The sequence below is a fragment of the Ambystoma mexicanum genome, chromosome 8 (assembly GCF_040938575.1).
Source record: "Ambystoma mexicanum isolate Mex_15411 chromosome 8, UKY_AmexF1_1, whole genome shotgun sequence".
NCBI classification, from domain to species: Eukaryota; Metazoa; Chordata; class Amphibia; order Caudata; family Ambystomatidae; genus Ambystoma; species Ambystoma mexicanum.
In genome coordinates this window covers 456,425,829-456,444,433 of record NC_090929.1, presented here as the reverse complement: position 1 = coordinate 456,444,433, position 18,605 = coordinate 456,425,829, and the positions used below count along the sequence as shown (strand labels likewise).

Genomic DNA, 18,605 nt, shown 5'->3' with positions numbered 1-18,605 from the left:
TGACCCCCCCCCTATTGGGTAGGACTGTCTCTGGATTACTATCCAATTGGCTCCCACCTCAGTCTGAGAGAGGGATTCCCATCCCCTCTTGACAAGGTCAGAGTACAGACCTTGTCACGTTTTTAACCCTATAGCCAAGTACCCTGGGAGGCTGGAAAACCTGACAACCCTGCACAGCCCAGGACTATAAAACAGTAAGCCGAAGAGTGAAAGGGATACTGTATCCATAGACAGTGGGATTGTCATTATGTTCTTGAAGGAATAATTGGGCACGGATTAGATGCTCTATGCATGTGGTGCATCTTGGGTGGTCTGCCTGAGTCCTTGGAAGTGGTACCAGCACTGCAATAATTTAACATTAAGGTGTGATGCACTAGCAATATCAGCAGGCTTTCAAACCTGCCAGAGGACAATATGAAGGTTGCAGCTTCACACCAAATTCTAAGCAGCCTCTCAATCCTTCTGTTTGTAATGTTGAACCGAGCGAGTATTTATTGTGCATTTGTAAGGCGCTTATACATCAAGGAATTGTTTCAAAGCACCCACAGGGCAAAGGGGAGGGAACATGGGGAGCACAGACAAATAGCATAAACTGATTAACAGGGAAGGGACTGTCCTACTAGGCCTTGTGAGCATTCAGAACGTGAAAGTGCAGAGAGAGAAGGGACAGGGAATGGGGTAAGTGCTAGGAGTTGCTAAGGAGTTAGTAGTGTGCAACAGTAAGTGCCTGGCAGAGATCGCTTTGTACAGAAATGATCACCTATCAATAAGTGCAAGCCTGTGGCAACCCAAGCTAGTGGGTGCCCAAAGGTAAGTGCTTGGATGGGGTGGAAGGCTGAGGGCGATTGGGCAGAAGGACACATGGTCCCAGGCCACCATTTTCAGCAACTGTGGGGGTATTACCACAGGAGTGGGGGAGAAGGAGGAAGTGAAGAGGATAGTCTTGAGGAGCTTCCGGAATTTGAGGAGATCCGGCTCAGATGGAGAGGAAGGGGGGGAAGCTGCTCCAGAGGAGGTAGCCAGCCGAGGAGAGAGATCTGCCATCAGCTCTCTGCTTAGAAAAGTGCCTGACACGCAAAGAGTTGGAGCTGAGGAGCGTAAAGATCTGGAAGGAAAGTATTTGGTGAGAACAGTCCAGTCCAGTGCCTGCTCTGAGATGCCAAGGGTATCATGGAGCAATTTTGAGGATGGAGTGGTTGACTTTATCAAATGCAGAGGAAAGATCAAGTAGAATGAGGACAGCGGGAGATGGTGTCGAGAGATGCAAGCAGCTCTTCACGGGTGTTCAGAAGAGCAGTTTCCATGCCTGTTGATGCTCAGAATCCAGATTGATGGTCATGTAGGCAACCAAGTGAGGGCTTGAGGGAAGAGGGGAAGACCCAGTAGCAAGAAAGTGCTTGCAAAAATCGGCAAGGGCAGGGGCAAGGGAGCCGATGTTGTCCTTAATAGTTCTGGAAGCACAGAGGAGACCTGTTTGGAGGAGGCCTTCATAGAGCAGACAACCCTAGTGACGTCGTCCGATGTGATAGGTGAGGCAGAGGGGAGAAAGGGAGTTACACCGAGTGCTCAAGGTGTCCTGAGTTTTTGCAGTGAAGTTGGTGGTTAGTACAGTGCAGAGGCCCTGAGAGGGAAGAGGCGAGGTGGAGACTGCAGAAAGGCTGGCTAGTTCCTTGCAGATTTTAAAGAGTTCTGCCTTATTGTTGGATGCTCCAGAGACATGGGCCTGGATGTGGGCCCTCTTCTTAGAACGAATGGTGAGACGATGTTGCCTTTTGGAGAAGGCAACGGTCCAGTTTCAGAGGATGAGCCTGTGGTCTGCCACTTCTGTTCTGCAGCTCTGCACTCTTCAGGTCTGCTAGATCAGAGTTATACCAAGTGTTACGCTTGGTGGCATGTTTCAGGCGGATCCTCATGACTGGGACAAGAATGTCAAGAGTGTTAGAGATGGGGAGATGAAGGTTGCTGAGAGCAGAGTCTGAGGTAGTCTGCAGTGGGAGGAGAGGGTGGGATGAAGGTGGATGCAAAAGCAGCAACTGACACTCATTTCATCGGGCGGATGTCCGTGAACGAGGTTGCCAGAGCTGGAGGAGGAAGTGGTCTGACCAGGAGAGCGAAGTGGTAAGTGGGGGGAGAGCGAAAGATCTATGTGGATGAAAGCATAAAGAGTGTGTCCAACAGAGTTGGTAAGACCAGAAGGGAGAGGGAGGTGCAGAGGTCACAGAAGAATGAATTCCGTGTTTGAGGAGTCCATGTGGATGTTGAAGTCATCCAGTAGGTATTGAGGAAAATGTCGGGGGAGAGGAGGAGAAATCTGGCCATTCCGAGAGGAACAGATTGATAAAGCCAGGTGGCCTATAGATAGTGGCAATGGTCAGGGAGGAGGTAGGAGAGATGACCAACGTACAGACCAGAGTATGGCTTGGTGATTATGAGGAAAGAAGGCACCCACTCGGAGAATATCAGGGCAGCCCCATCGCCGGGACAGTTAGGGCGAGGCTTAGAGATGATCTTGTAACCATCGGGGAGAGGGGAGTCAAAAGCAGTGACTGAGCTGGCATTGAACCACGTCTTGAGTTTGAGGTCCATGTCTTTGAGGAGGCAGATGTCAGCAGAGGGTTAGCTAGCAGAGCAAGCATTAATCGTGGCGCGTGGCTAGATGAAGCGGGTCTCTGCCTTTAAAGGTTTTACGAGGAGGGGTACAGGGTCACCAGTCGGAGGAGGAGGGAGAGGAGGAGGAGGAGGAGGAGTAGCAGGCACAGGAAGGAAGTTGATGAGGGACGGTAGTCGCCGATCGAGGAGGAGGTGGTTGGGTTGAGGACCCTGACCCATGATGGTGCTATTGCGATAGACATTAATGATACACCTGGATGATGAGAAGACTGCCAAGACTACTTCCCATCTAGTGCCACCATTAATGGGCGAGGGTAGAGCTAAGATGCGGGGTCCAGAGGTCTGGCGAGGGGACAGAGAAGAGGTTATCGGTTGAAATCTGTTTGGAAGTTGCACTGGTGTAGGTGTCTGCAGTGGGTAGACCAAGGTTTGTGATCGGGAACTATTCTTTTAAAAAACCTTTTCCTTCCAGACTTCGTGAAAGGAGGGTAGGTGATAGTTAAGCAGTTTGAATAGATAGGTGAGATAGTGAGTGCCATAGGGGCGGTGGACAGATAAGGAGGCGGATAGGAGCGACTGCACAGCACAGGAACACTTACCAGGTGGCCTACTTTCCAAGAAGGTGGAGAGCAAACCAAAGCAGCAGAAACATTTGTGTCCAAAAATGGGAGTCATTGGTGTACAGTTGTTAGGCACACCAAGATTCAAGAATGCCCAAACAGCGCACACATGCGGTAAAAGGAGGTAAAGAAGATTATAGAAATGCGAACAGCAGAAAATTGGCATTAGTACAGCTCCATTCAGAGTTAGTGTTTTATCGAATGGACAGCAGGTAGTTGGGCAGCTCACAGGTCTCTGCACTGGGAGGGCAGGCTCCAGTAGTCACAGGTTCTTGGTGTATCTAGCTGCATACTGGGGGACTGGTCCATGAGGTGAAAGGTGGAGGACGAGGAGGAGGACCTTGCACAGTGTCCTTGGTTGTGGGCCTTGGTTAAGGGGCCGGCATTTGCCTGCCAGCTCCCTAGATTGGTCTAGATGGACCAGGCGGCAGGTGGAAAGCACAAGGAACCCCTGTGCTTAGAAATGATGTGACAATATTAGAAAGTGGAAAAAGGCCCAAGAAAACAAATGGCCAAACGGTAAATTTAGGACAGGGAGAGCGATCAAACATGGAAGGCACTAAAAAACATGAATAATGGGCACTCGTATCTTGATTGAATTGTATTTGGCGCAATCAGGTTGTCGGTATGAATTGGAAATCATGTCTAAATCCATCCACTTTGTGGATGCCAGCATATAACAAGCCCATGCTGTGCTGCAGCTCCCAAGATGCCATCCAATGCGACTGTATAAAACACAATTTCCACAGTCTGAATAGATGAGGCAAACTAATGTACCCAAATACGTGCATTTTGATTCTGCATCTTTTAGCTGGTTTGCAGTTTTCTTTCAGCAAGCACAACAGTGTCTGCCTTTTCATTTCGGGTTATTTAAGGTTCAGGGTTATGTGCATTCAAGACTCCGTGTTGTTCATTCCCATCAGATTAGTTTGTGTGTAACATAGCGTGTTTGGACATATGGTAGGGAGGACTCTTGGAGAATGAATTCGGCTTTGCTCAGGGAGTGGTAACCTTTTTTGACAAAAATAAGGTGATGCTAGGTGTACTATAAAGAGTACACTAGTTCCTTTGTTGGATAGCATGCAGAATGTGATGTATTTGAGCCTATATATTTTTTTAAAGGCATAATAAATGATGCACTGCGGTCTAAGAGAGGAATGGGATCGTAATTGTATTGGCTTGCAGATTGATGGATTTTGAATGGCTGAAATTTTCATCGGTTTGGAGCGCGATATGGGGTAGGTTATTAATGGGATTGGGAGGCGAGCATCCAGTGAATGTTTTTTGTATTCTGAACTGAGAATGCAGCAAGTGTCTTGTGAAGGGCCCTCTTCCCTGGTTCATGTTGCTACTTGCCCTGCATTATCTAGTCTGTATAGCCACATCCTCTCACCATTGTTAAGGATAATGTTCTTCAGCTCTGTAAATCGGTGTTAAAACGTTTTGGCAGCCTGTTTGTGCCAAAAGTACATTACTTTCCTTGTAATTTTCGTAAATAAATGTACCCCCAAAAAAATGCTCCGATTTATTTTCTTGTTTTCATGTGTGGCAGATGGAAGCTGCCAGTTTTCTAACCTAGTCTGTTGCTTCTCATCCCTAAGGCAGTTAAAGCCAAAAGGTCGTGCCTCCGAGCACAAGGACCAACTGTCTCGCCTCCGAGAGAAGGACCCAGAGTTCTACAAGTTCCTTGAAGACAATGACAGAACTCTGCTAAACTTTGATGACTCAGATAGTTCGGATGACGAAAGCGGGGCACACAAACTGCCTGACCGACTTGAGGTACATTGCTGCGGCTTGACATTTCCTCTACATGGATTCAGAAATATTGGTTGTGTAGTCGAATTATTTGACCTGAGATGCAAATCTGAACTGTTTTGAAGGTTACTTTCTGCTTTCATTTGGGCAATCTCTCCCAGTTGATGGGAGGGTAAGAGTTCTGGGTATTCAACCTAGCTTTACCTTCTGCTACTTTGTCTTGGTGAAGCGTTGATGTGGCATGTGCTATCATCTCAGTGTGAAGTTTGTTAAGGAGATTACGATTTTAAATAAACGTCCATTTCTGAACCACCCCATAGAATGCAGCATGTGACTGTGCACTTCTTATGTCATCTTGCCCTGGTCTGGGAGTTGTATGTGGGTGGGGGGGTATGGGACTGCTCACAGAATGAGTTTAAGCTCTGCATTTATGGATTTAAAAGCAGCTGCTCTGCCACAGCTATGAAGGAAATCGTAATCTTCTATACAATATTTAATATGCATGGGGCAGGTCGTGTTGGAATATCACTTAACTTAAATTCCTTCTGGTATAAGTCCACCCCTGCTAGTTACCTGCTGTAAGCATGACTGTCGTCACTTGGGCAGGGAACATTTGTAGTCTGAAGAGATTGGGGCTGGCCTGCAGTGTCGTTCGCTTCCATATTTGTTTTGGTCAAGAGAGTAGTTTGCCCTCCTTTGTTTTCGATAACTTAATGTTGACCATTTGAGACTACTTCTTTATTCCCGCTCCAGTTTTCACCTCGTATGGTGTTGTCTTTCAAGACGTGCTTATAAATGAAATGCTTTGAGGCTATTGTGAACAACTGATGACCTGGGCCAAATTTAACCCATGATGTTTTCAGGCAATCGCAAGCCAGTCCCATTCAGGAATGAAAAGTAATGTGATTCTGCTTGTACATTTGGGTTCTTGCATTCATTTGACTTAACTTTCTATTTTTCAATTTTCAATAATGTTAATACAAAACATTCACATGGAGCGCATACTAGCTTTTTTCTCTACCCATGGTCCATTCTTATTGAACCTATGGAAACTGTATTCTTATTTCAGTTAAAGGTACTGCTTAATGGTTCAGACCTATACATATTTCACTCTCTATTTGGGTATTTTATATCCGAGCATTAATACTTGGAACAAATTAAGTCATCCATTTGTGAAACTGTCTCTATTGTACATCCTAACACTTTACATGTGGTGCAGGTTCAAAGACAACCGATAATTAGCTGGAATCTAATGCTACTGGTACACCTATCAGATGGATCTTTAATGTTCTTGTTAATTGCACACTAAACAGCAGGTGACTTAGCCTGCTTATTCTAGGGTGCATCTATGATGAATTGCCTTCTTCTCTGAAGGAATACAAGGGAGATGTGATGAATCTAGCACTGTCACCACCGTTTCCCCTGTAAGAGTCTCCCCATACGGACAGGGAAGGGCAGCCGCTACCTGATCCCGAACCTGGGGGTGGCTGCCCGAGGGAGGATCATGTGGGGGGGAGATGATCCCAATGGCAGTAAAGTGGACTCGCTAGATGGAACGCAGTATTCCCGCCAGTTAAAGGACTTTAAACCACTGTGCTATAACCCTAAGAACAATCCTTCCCCTAATAGACTCATATATGTTATCCCTCTTATTCCCATAAAAAGTACTGGGATAAGGAAGAAGAATAAGTTGCCTCAATGAAGATCACTTTCTCAGTACTGTGACAATGGTGAGGAATGATGGCTTCTAATGGGAACCACTGTCAGCAGTCTAGTTTCTTTCCAACAACAGACGAGAAAGAGGTGAGGAGCAATGATGATCACTCCTAAGGGGAACCACTAGCCGTGGTCTTTCCCCAAATACTATTGGCCAGAGCCAATATAAAAGCAAGAAAAGACTCGAAGTGTGATCGACTGCAGAGGTGCCGAAGACGAGGAGTAGTTGCTGGCGGCTTACAACAAGCAAGGGAATTGTTAGGGAACCACGCATCGAGGAGAGAGGCACCGTGGCAAGGCAGCGCAAAGCCAGGCGCCCACTGAGACAATTCTATGAAGCAGACTGAGAAGAGGTGACGCCAAAGGGATTCTGTGAGATATTTCCACATATTGAAGACTGTACACAAAAAAGACAATTTATTTTGATCGTTTTTGTATGGCCCTCAATATGCCAAAATATCACTTTGCATTATCCGTAAACCAGTCCCTTTTTCTTCCCAACCCCTCTCACGCTGGTGAGTTGTCATTTTGGGGGTTTCAACCCCCAAGCCACCCTTCCCTCACTCTTTGCCCCCCCCCCCCCCCTTCTACACCAAAAGCATTTCTCCCGTCCCACCTACAACAACACACACTTGCAGGCATTCTAACATGCACAGACGTACAGTTACCTGCTCTCCCCTCCCCAAATCTTGCACTCTGACACTCACAAAAACAACTTACTTACTGGGCACCATCGACTTCCCTCAGCCCCTGCGTGTACACGTGTGCTACAGTGGCTGACAGTTCAGTTTAGAAAGACCGCTCAGTGCAGTCGCCGAGCGGTCTTTCTAAATCGGTCTTTGATGAAATTGATTTTTCAAAATCAATTTCTTCACTTCATACCCACCAAAGGCAACCGTTAAGCCCAGGGGAAGTGAAACGGTTACCGGGTGGCCGCTGCACCAATGCTGTTACTTAAAATCGGGGCTGTTGCTAGGTCTGGAAAAGATCTGGGGCTATGCTAATGTTGGGACTGTCGGGACTCTGGTCTAGCTAGCCTTTTGGTTGTAGCCCCAGAGCTTCTATACAGTGCTATAACCAAAAGACCCAGGGCCCACTCAGCCACCCCTAGCAACACCGCTGCTACAAATTAGAACAGAAAGAATGCAATATATACGAGTGTAACTCGTAACTGGTGAGAAACACAAAATACATGGAGGGGTCGACAAGCCTTTGAGAGGCCAAGGGAAGACAATATCCCGTTTGGCCTTGTGAACTTTTGTCAAGACAAGTGACACTGTTGGGCAGGTTAATGAACCCAGCGTAACATAAGGGGAAGGGAGTCCATTCCCCCGATACTACAAAGTGTTGAATGTTTTGGATATAAAAGTCCTGCCAGGATACCGGGTGAAGACCAATGTCTGTTGTATAAACTGTGAAAAGGAAAAGCCATTTATGAACTATGGAGATGTGGCTCAAGGGGAAAATCATGTCTTGGAAACCATGAGCTTATGTCTGTGACGTATTAACGGAAGTTAAATTAAAACAATAACATTGTGAACTGTGAACAAAAGCGTTGAAAGAGAAGGAAAGGCCCCGGGGGAGAAAGGTGCCTAGTAGTAAAGAGAAATCTTGGGGAAGGCAGCAAGATCCTCAAGGTACATCAACACGGTAAGGGGAAAGAGGAAGTCCTCTTGGAAACTTGGTATTTCTTTTTGAAACTAGACGTTCAATGCAAAAACATAGGGAAGGAGGTTCTCCCTAGAACTGTGGGCTTTTGTTCATGATAGAAAACCTTTTTGTTGGATTTTGAACTCTTAATGTTCAAGAAGCAACCAAGGGAAGAGAAATTGAGGTGTAGGGAACCACACTTTGGCACAGGGAATGTGATCCTGTTGGAACTTTTGGTGTTACGCATTTTTCTTTTTGCTCATTTTATAAAATGAGCAAAGCCACAGTTATTACCCTTTTCATCTTGGGATTTATTTTTACATTTTGTACAGGCCAGAAAAGAACTATGGACACAAGACGGTTTTGTTTTGGACATTGACTTTGACAGATCCCTAGTTTTAGTTTTTGATACGGACGCCGCTCTAGAGAAGGGACAGAGGCGTTTTCCCAACCCCCTTTTCATGAATAAGTCTTTAGCCAAAAACATGAACCCTTTGTATCCGAGTCTCATTCCTGGCTCCTTACATTGAGTAGATGCTAAACCGCAAACTTGTACAAACCAATATTCAACCCAATCATAAAGGTAAAACTGGCACAGGCAAGAGGTATACCTCCTTCGCATTTTGTGGTAACGTGGGCACAAGGAAGGCTATACTCAATATGGGTGAGAATTTGATTCAGTAGCGACCCAAACAGCGAAGTAGAACAGTCAAAAATAAAGGAATGTCCAATCAAGGCTCTATGAAAAATAGCTACTTTTGATTAAACGTACTATATGCAAGAAAAAACACTACGCAAAACCCATCCCTGAGGAAAGAACACAGAATAAGCAAAGATAGTAAGATGCAGAACTCTGGGTCATGAATTTGGGGTTACAGGCAATTAAAACCCACAATGTTCTTTAAAAGCATATTTTATTATGTGAAAAAGGGATCCAAGTGACGTAACCAGTCTGTAGGGCCGCGAAAAGAGACCAAGATGGCTGGTGCCAGTCATTAGTACCTTTTTTGGGTTCTTGGTGGTTCAACAGCATCAAACGAGGCTTTTAGCTGTTGTGTGGTGAGACACCTGCAGGTGTCTCGCCTGCTAGTCACTGTGGATCTGTCATCCAGGTGGCCAGGACACAGCCATTGTTTTGGATCCAGTTCCTGCGGGTGGACCAGTGCAGGAGGATCAGCTGGGTCAGGGGCCTTCTGGGAGTGGGACACCAGATGGCGAGATGCGGTATCGCCTTCCTTGTAACACCTTTTATCCCATCCTACCAGGTAGGATACTTGGGCACTCCCCCTCTGCCCCCTTCACAACACAAACACTTTCTCACAAACAGCTTGCTATGAAAGAAAACAGACTAACACCCGGGCTGTATACCTGACATGTCCCAATACGATAGCCGGCCAGGGTCAGGCAATTACTGACCATCTCACACACACCTGACTTCCATTACAGTTTCCCCACATGGATAAAAGGCGGAGCAAGATAGCACACTCTGAGCCAGACAAAGGAAACGAGGAAGCAGCAGTTCCAAGACGGCAGTATAACACAAGGCGAAAGTCGGCACAGCAGACTGGGAATCGCAAGGAGGAAGTGCCCTTGACCTTTTGTCCTTGGCTCCTGCAACAAAGCGCCAGTGAAATCAACTCTCAGTTGGGAGACCAATACCAGACTGGTCTGTGTTGAAGCCAAGGTTGCAAGCACAACTTTGTATGGTGAACGCTGAAGCCAACAGTGTATGAAGCGCATGTGTATGAAGCGCATGTGATCATCAAGGCGAGTATAATTGGACAACAGATGAGTGATTGAATTTTGAAACCAAGATACGATACCTTAGACAGAGTGGTCCAGAACTGCCTGCATGCTCATTTGAATGTCTGTAAGGTATCCAACTGAGGCGTGGCAAAAAAACGAGAGTGACAAAGGATTGTGAATCGAAGTGGTCCTGCAACGGGTCAAGCAAAATTCCATGCACAATCAAGTCTTTGTTAATAGAGTAAAGAAAGTTGATGACAAAGTAGATAAAAGTTGGTCCGAGCCCGAATGAGGAAAATCATTGGAGAGCTTTTGGTTAAAGAAAGCTTGTGTTAAAGTAAATTAAAATTAGTCCGAGCCCGGTGGAGGTAGACTGAACATTCTCTTGAAACTGATCTGAGCCTGGCGGAGCGGTATCCGGGGTGAATCGTGAATCGCCCAAGAAATTGGATACTTGAAAATCCTAGGAGCATTTTTGGAGGATCTGAGCCCGGCTGAGGAGGATTCGAGTTGAACAGTGACTCACCTGACAAATTGAGCGCTTGTGAAATCCTGAGAGGAAAATAACTCCTTTTGTCGCATCAGGCCCTCTGAAAGAAGACTTTGAAAGGCGAAGAGACTTTGGCACAGAAGGCCTTGATGCTAATGTTTGAACTGCACCCTTGTGCTAGAGAAGCCAGAGACTGTGCTAAGCTAGAGTGTCACCTTGTCCCGTGTTGAAAACATGGGCAAGGTAGGCCAACGGCCTGAATAGGATCTATGTGATCACTGCGACGCCCAAAAATGCTGATGCCAGTTACGGCGCGGCGCAGTGATCATATCGATCACTGTGCCTGCTTCCCCCAGCCAGCATTACCTCTTCCAACCCCCCAACCCCACTCTTAACTTTAGGGTGGTGCACTTCTGCCTGTGCCGCCCACATTCTGCGATCCCTGCAGCGTCAGCGCTTCCCACTAGCGTGGGTTAGAGCAGACACTGCAGGGTGCTTTTTTTTTTTTTTCTTCTTGCGTGTCCCCTGCTTTCCAAAATGGTAAGCGGGGGACACCCCTGCAGCCCCCGATGCCCGTTACTGCGCCCATATAGAGCAGGGGACACCTCCGTAACCCCTGCTTGGCTTGGGCGCAGTACATTTTGGCCTCATTTTGTGTGCCTCCAAAGTCGTCGTGACTGCGGGGGCGCACAAATGAGGGCGACATTTTGGTAGGATACCCCTGAATATACTGATATATAATTTCTTGGACACTTCTTTCTTTTGCATAACATTGTTTTTCACACTATTTATATTTAAATATAAATAGTGTAAGGATTGGCAATAGGTTTATTAGCATAGGCCCTTTTTATTTTGACAAGACTCCACTAGGACTGCGTTATTATTTGATGGTCATAGCTTGCTCCCATCTTTAGATTTAGGTTTAGATGGGCGTTTTTCAAACCCAATTGAAGTTCAATACACCCTTGAACTGTGGTCCCTTGTGTCTGTCTTACTGTTGATACCATGGCTTCTTTACAGCAGATGGTTTGAGACACCTTTGGGTGATTTGAGTCATGTTCATCCAAGCCACGAGCTGAGGCAAATACAGTGGCTCTGAGTGGTTCGAAGGTGATAAAGCGATGCAGGTTGGAGTGCTCACCAGGATCTCTTCAAGATCTAGCCGGTTCGAGTTGGAGTTGTAACCTCTGGGCAGGGTCGGCGAGTGATGCTCCTGTGGTTCACGTGGAGGTTTCATGTGGTGATCCTGATGCTCTGATGCGTGGTTCGACGAAGCAGCAGTTTGAGGTCGAGTTGTTTGGGTAACTGCTGGTTGGATCAGCGAGTGACACTCCAGCGGTTTTAGTTGGGCGATTACGTTTATTTGAGCAGGTGACTGTCTCCACCAGGCACATTTCACGGTCCAGATGCAAGCGGGCAGGTGCAAAGAGTTTGGTTGAGTGTCAAAGGCAGCACCAGCAGGTCCTGTGGTTCGAGAAGCGGTGAACCCAGTTCGACTGGTCAATGCGATTTAAAACACGGATTCTGGCTACCTTGGCTCTCAGGATGCTGACTCCCAGTCCAGCGGCTCAAGGATAAGTTTAGTCCTTGTTCTCTAGCTCCCAAACACTGGGGAGGCTGGTACACGACTGCCGGGGACCTTCCAACCCGGTGAGGTGCTGGGTACTGTTGTAGCTGGCAGAAAGGCAGGCCTTGTCCCAACAGCAGTTTACCCCTACTGGTCCCTGGGGATGGTTGGGGCACAGCCTCCCTCTGCCATGGACACTTTGTCTTCTTATCACTGGTGGAGGACTTTAGAGAGATCAACTCTCCCAACAGAGGCCCAATGAATTCCTTAAGTGTTTGTTCAAAAGTGAATCAAAGGAGGTTTAGGATACCCCTTCTGTTAAAGGTAAAAGTCCACTGGTGATTGGACTAAAGCTAGCCTGCTTTAGGAGTCCAATCCCTGTGGAACAAGTGGAGTTTGCCCTCTGACATCACACCCAATGTGATTTGTGGTACAGGAAGTGCAGGGGACAGGAAGGAAAGATGGCGGCAGAGAGAAACAAGATGGTGAAACCTTCCAACTGTCAAGTGCTCCCTCAGTGCACACTGCTCCCTTCCCTTCTCAATATAATCAAAGGCCTTTAGATATGCAACACTTTCGTGTTAGGTTACTCCTGTCGTCAATGGCTGTGCCCTTTGATTCCTGTTGCCTTGACCAGCTGTTTTTCTGGAGGGTGTTACTGCCCTCACACAGGAACAAAGGGGCAATCCCAAAGGCTATAGACCTGCTACCAGTAGCAAGGGCAACCTGTCTGGGGAGAAAGCACATACACTGCTTTCACAGCTAAGCTGTGCTTACAGGGATAACGCACATGTTACATCAAATTACTGTGGTTTTAACAATTATGAGAAATACCACCCACCATGCCTTAACTCTGGTATGGCTTATAGATAAAGGGGTATCTGCCACCAGGGCAAGTACAACCAGAATTACAGGGTTTTGGCACAAGGGTGCACGTCTTAAATGCAGCCCCTGTGCTGCAGAGACTTTGCTGTCACTGCAACTGTCAAATGGGCACTTGCATCCTCTGAACCTGCTCTGTCCCACTGATGAAGGTGCTACAGTTCAGGATACTGATGCAGAAGGGCACAGGTACACACTATGCTTTTGGCATTGTGCTTATGAAGGGGGAATCTAATCAGCAGGCTTCCCTTTCAGAGATGGAATTACCTGCATCATTTTGTTAATGCTAATTTAAAAAGGGATGGATTTTACACCCTTGGCAGATGTAATTCCTCACGTACACCCCTGCTGCCGCCCCCAACCAAAAAGGTTGAGAAACACCCTTCTGAGCGTCAGACTCTCCCTTAAGGCGAGAAAATAATCCTGCTCTCATCCATACTTGTGTATTGAGGTCTAGACTTGGCAGCATGCCCATTTTACTTTTTGTAGAGAACTGGCCCAGCTCCAGATTCTCTTCAACGATGGCAGTTTTTCTCTAACCCCATCAGCCACCTTTGAGGGTAGGTAATGAGTTTATCAGTGACCTCTAAGCTCAGTTGCACTGCGTCTCTTCCAATTTCAGTTTTACAGGTGTCTGGCTGGCTTTTAACCATAGTCTGGAAGTTTTAGAACTTGTGCTCTGCTTAAGCAAGCTTTCCAGCACTGAAAAGTGGTTTGGCAGGCAGGGGCCTCATGATTTTCCTGTGGTTTCTGCACAGCCACAGATATGACATGGGATTCTGTCAGCTATGACATCTTGTGAGAGGAAAGATAACTTCTCTCCCCTCCTCCAAGACCACCCAACAACAGGTACACACTATGCTTTTGGCAGTGTGCTTATGAAGTGGGAATCCGATCAGAAGGTTTCCATTTCAGAGATGGAATTGCATGCATCATTTTGTTAATTCATAAAAATGGAAAAAGGCATGGCTTTTACATCCTTGCCAGATGCCAATAATTGTGTAAATAGCTGCTGCCCCCAGCCAAAAAGGTTGAGAACTACCCTTCTAAGTGTCGACGTTAAGGCGAGAAAATAATCATGTTCTCTGTACTCAAAATTTAAAGTGATCTGTTGGGGGTCTCCTGTCCTGTCCTGTCAGTGCTTAGGCAAGACTGGACTGAGTGCACGGTTTACATTTTAAAATCCACTGGGGGATTGCAAAAATTATCGGATAAGCTGTCAGAGGTACCAGTCACATCTAAGTGACCAGGAAGTGTCTTAGGAGCCAAGCCCAGTTGGGAATGGCTCCTGGCTGTGTCCTTCCCCAGAATTCTTGGCTCCTTGTTTTCGAACCCGTCAGGGCTTTCGCCTTGCACTGTTTGTTGGTTTGGGACTAGTTCAGGTCTTTCGCTCTGTTCCTGTTCTCCTTTTTACAGTGTCTCAGGACCTCTGTCGTGTACCTGCACCCCATCTTGTCTCAACAAACTTTCTAGAGTTGGGACAGTACCTCTGTTTCTTGCAGCAGAAATTCAGCCTGACCTGGGACTCCAGCTGAAGACGACTCTTGCAGTTTTGGCAGGCCCATCTGATCTGAAACGTCTGTCTATCATCTTGGTTTCTCCTCTACGCTGTTAGCGAACCCTTATTCGGGAGATTTCAGTTTTATGCTTGGGCCCCTCCCACAGATTTATGCTTAGGCCCCTCTCCTAGTTAGATTCCCAGCACGTTTTGCTGGACTTCTGGACCTTTTTCTTGTTCTCCTGAATGAGGGGAGCCTTTTTCCCCTCGTTCATTCTTACTTGCTCTAAACATGGGAACTTTGTTCTTTGTTTTATTTTATGGAGTCATGCTTTCTTCCATGTCCCTTAAAGGCATCTGTGTTTCACTTTTGCAGCACACAGCAACCTATGTGCATTATTGCTGGGGACCCTTCGGGTTCTTTTTTATATTTTTTCATTTTCCCTAAGAACTACCTTTCGAATGGATTGTGTCCTCCCACGTATTGCTCATCTTATAATTTTCTCTCCAGCTGCTTCGGACTTATTTTTGACAGAGGGTGCTGTGTGCTGTTCTCATCGAGTCGATGTCCCTTGAGGGTCTCTGACTGACGTCCACATCAGTGTAAGTAGCGCACACAGTATCCGTTGGCTTTAGTTCTGTTTTTCCGAGCGAACGCTTTAGAGAGAATTACAGCACGCTTCGGTTCTTCTGTGAAACCTAGTTTTTTTGGTACGAAAACTTCAACGCCAAAGTCAAGCTTCAAGAACTACCTGGACTGTGGCTCACAGATGGTCATCACTGACCCCCACTGTGTCTGTCTGTGGTGCCTCGGTTCCAGGCATCATACCTCCGACTGCGACTCCTGTCAGGCGATGACCAAAAAAGGCTTTCGGGGAGCGTAAAAGTAAATTGGCGGTCGGGAGGTTACCTTCGAAGTCTCCTTTGAAGAGTTCAAAACAGACTTGTCGGGGGATCGAGAAGTCGATCACGCCATTCTTCGTTGTCTTTGAAGAAGGCTAAGAAACAGCGCTGTAGGTCACCTACGACCTCCAGTGATTCCTCGGCTGAGGTAATCGGGTGTCCAACGAAATGGGACTCCCTTGCAAAGTGGGATGCGTTTCGTACCAAGATGCTTAAGATCTTCGAGAATGCAGCCTCGACCCCCTTGAAGGACAAGCAGAAAACCCATGCCTCTGTTGATCTGCAAAAGGATGACAAAGGGAAGTCAATCTTCGAACCCAAGCTTTAATCCTGTGATGCATCGAGAAAGATCTCAATCCGACGAGGGCTTCGAGTCGGGAACCTCGCCCATCGAGGGTTCTGTCAAATAAGCACAAGAATTTGTCGACGCCTTAGCTGACTCAGTCGGAGCCCTCGACACCGGTATTTAAGTCGACGCCGACTAAGGCAGTCTCGACTTAGAGGTCACTGTTGACCATTACTCCAAGATTGTCGAAGCCAGGGCTGGTACAGGAAAAGTTTTTCAAACCTTTACCTAAAAGGGACTTTAAGTCTCTATCAGCCATCTATGAGGAAGATCAACCCTCTGGTGATAACAAACCACCTTTTGGACTAGAACTCGGCACCCCTAATGTGCCAGAAGAGCTCATCTCTGATGAGTCCATATTAAAGGACTTGCATGACCACCTTTAGTCAGCCAGTGGGTTAGATACCTCTCTCGAATTAGTTTGGCAAACCAGACCCACCTGAACATACTAACTCCTCATATAGAAAACTAACGAGTAAGGTCATAGAGATTTTAGGCTGGAGGAGGCCTACTCTTTTGAACAAGATGATATGACGGACATCTTGGACCAGGATCCCCAGAAAGACCCGATTTTGCCTTTCCTCACTGCATTACAGAAAAGGGTCTCTGCAAATTGGGAGACACCAGAAAGTGCGGCTGCAGTAAATACAAATGTTGCCGAAAAATAGACCATCCAGCAGCGACTGAGTATCTAACTAAACACCCAACACCTTAAAGTTTGGTTGTTCAGGCTGCTACATCTACCAAGCAGTTGGCATACCCATCCATCCCTCCTGATGGGGATAAGACAGTGGATGCCTGGGTGAAAAAAGTTTACGGTTGGTAGTAGGGCATTAGTCAACAAATGTGACTTGTACTTTGTCAGGATTTATGTTTACCCTGTGGAAGTGTGTAGCTGTGGCGGCTGACCACATCCCGGAAGGGGTGGAAAGAGACGGCTTCCTGGCATCAAGGATGGTAAGGAGGCAATGGGTGAATGTCTCCAGTCAGGTTTGTATACTGCAGACAGCATCACCAGATCCATGGCGACTAGCAGTCTTACGCAGATTTGTGTGGGCGAGGAAGTCTGGGTTTACACCAGATGTGCAAGCTAGGCTATCAACATACACTTTGACGGCTCAAGGTTGTTTGGCAGCAAGGCGAATGGAGTTTGGAAAACTGCAGACATCGAAAGGGGCGGTTAAATCCCATAGCACCGACATTAGACAGCCTCAATACCCCTACTCTGGCTCATCTTCCTGGAGGGGTAAGTCCTTTTGATTCTACTCCTCAATTGGAAGAGGACAAGCCGGCCAAAGAGGTCAGAGAAGATTCCCTCATGGTGGACGAGGGAGAGGTGCTAAACCAGCCCAAACAGCGGAAGCTCTTTCCTCGGCCACTGCTTCAGCCGCCTCTAAACCACTCTGAGGCTTTGACTCACAAGACCACGGTGGGAGGCAGACTTACTCAGCATCTGAACGAATGGCGAAGCATTACTTTAGATGCTTGGGCACTGGAAACTGTAGCCCAAGGTTACTGCCTTCCTTTCCAAAGAAGGCCACCGGGGAATAACGCTTTCAAAACTCCGGATCCGCTCCTTGTCAGGAAATGTTGACCCTGCTAGAGAAAGGTGCAATAGAACATGTACCTGTAGCGGAAAGGAACAAGGGTTTGTATTCCCCATACTTTGATTCCCAAAAAGGACGGAGGATTGAGACCCATCTTGGACTTAGTTCTTGAGAAAGAAGAAGTTAAAAATGGTTACCTATCATCTCAAGCACAGAAAGTACTTGAGATTCGCGGTTGGCGGTTGCCATTAATTTCGAGTTCTGCTTTTCGGACTGACATCCGCCCGAGGGTTTTCACCAAATTGATGGCTGTGGTGGCAGTGAGTCTCAGGAGAGGTGGGGGGGTTCATTTTTCCCCTATCTGGACGATTGGTTGATCAGGGCTCGTTCAGCCGAGCAAGTCTGGGAACATCTCGGCGTAACCTGCCACTCGCTCCTCAAACTGGGCTTCTCCCTCAATTACAAGGAGTCCCACATGATACCATCTCAAACACTCCAATTAATTGGAGCAGTCCTGGATGCTTCCTCAGGAAAAGCCTTGCCACCCGAGGTGAGAGCTCAACGCATTCTGCAGATGGTTAACAAATTCCAAAGTGCCCGGCATCTTCCGGCTTTTTGGTTTTTCTTTCCTTTTTAGGTTGCTCGGCCTCGTGGCATCCTGCATTTTCCTGGTGCCAGAGACTCGACTGAGAATGTGGTCCCTCCAATGGGCTCTCAGGACTCAATGGTCCCAATTTTCAGGTAGAATGTCAGACCACCTGAAAGTTCAGAGTAGTCTTTCAGGACCTTCTGTGGTGGGCTTGTGAAGGATAAAATTCTCATGGGTGAATCTTTTTGGCAGCCATGGCCAGAGATGACGGTAGTGACGGATGCTTCACTCACGGGGTGGGGAGCCCACCCCAATGATCGATCGGTGGTTGTTGGTCTCCATCGCAGTCCAGGCTACATATCAACCTTTTGGAGCTGAGGGCAATCAGACTACCGCTGAAGGCCTTTCTGCCCTCTTTACGGGGAAAGAATGTCCTGATAATGACGGACAACACAGTGGCCATGTAACGCCTCAAAAAGAGGTGGCGTAGGGTCACTACCGCTGTGAAGAGAGGCAATGCAGCACTGGTTCTGGGCAATTCAAGAAGGAATTTCTCTATTAGCAGTTAACCGAGCCGGAGAGGAGAACACAGCGGCGGGTGCTCTGAGCATGCAGAGCACAGTCTCCCATGAGTGGGAACTAGCTAAGGAAGTCCTTCGAGAGATCTTCACTCTTTGGGGAACCTC

At 47.1% G+C, this 18,605-nt stretch overlaps 1 protein-coding gene across 4 annotated transcripts in view; it reads left to right on the top strand.

Moving 5' to 3' along the window:
- NOC2L (NOC2 like nucleolar associated transcriptional repressor) overlaps window positions 1-18,605 on the top strand; it is a 516,885-nt gene that overhangs the window by 91,093 nt on the left and 407,187 nt on the right. For all 4 annotated transcript variants that reach the window (XM_069610057.1, XM_069610058.1, XM_069610060.1 and 1 more), the window contains exon 3: window positions 4,832-5,009. In XM_069610057.1, coding sequence (XP_069466158.1) covers window positions 4,832-5,009 — 178 coding nt within the window. The remainder of the gene's footprint in view (window positions 1-4,831; window positions 5,010-18,605) is intronic.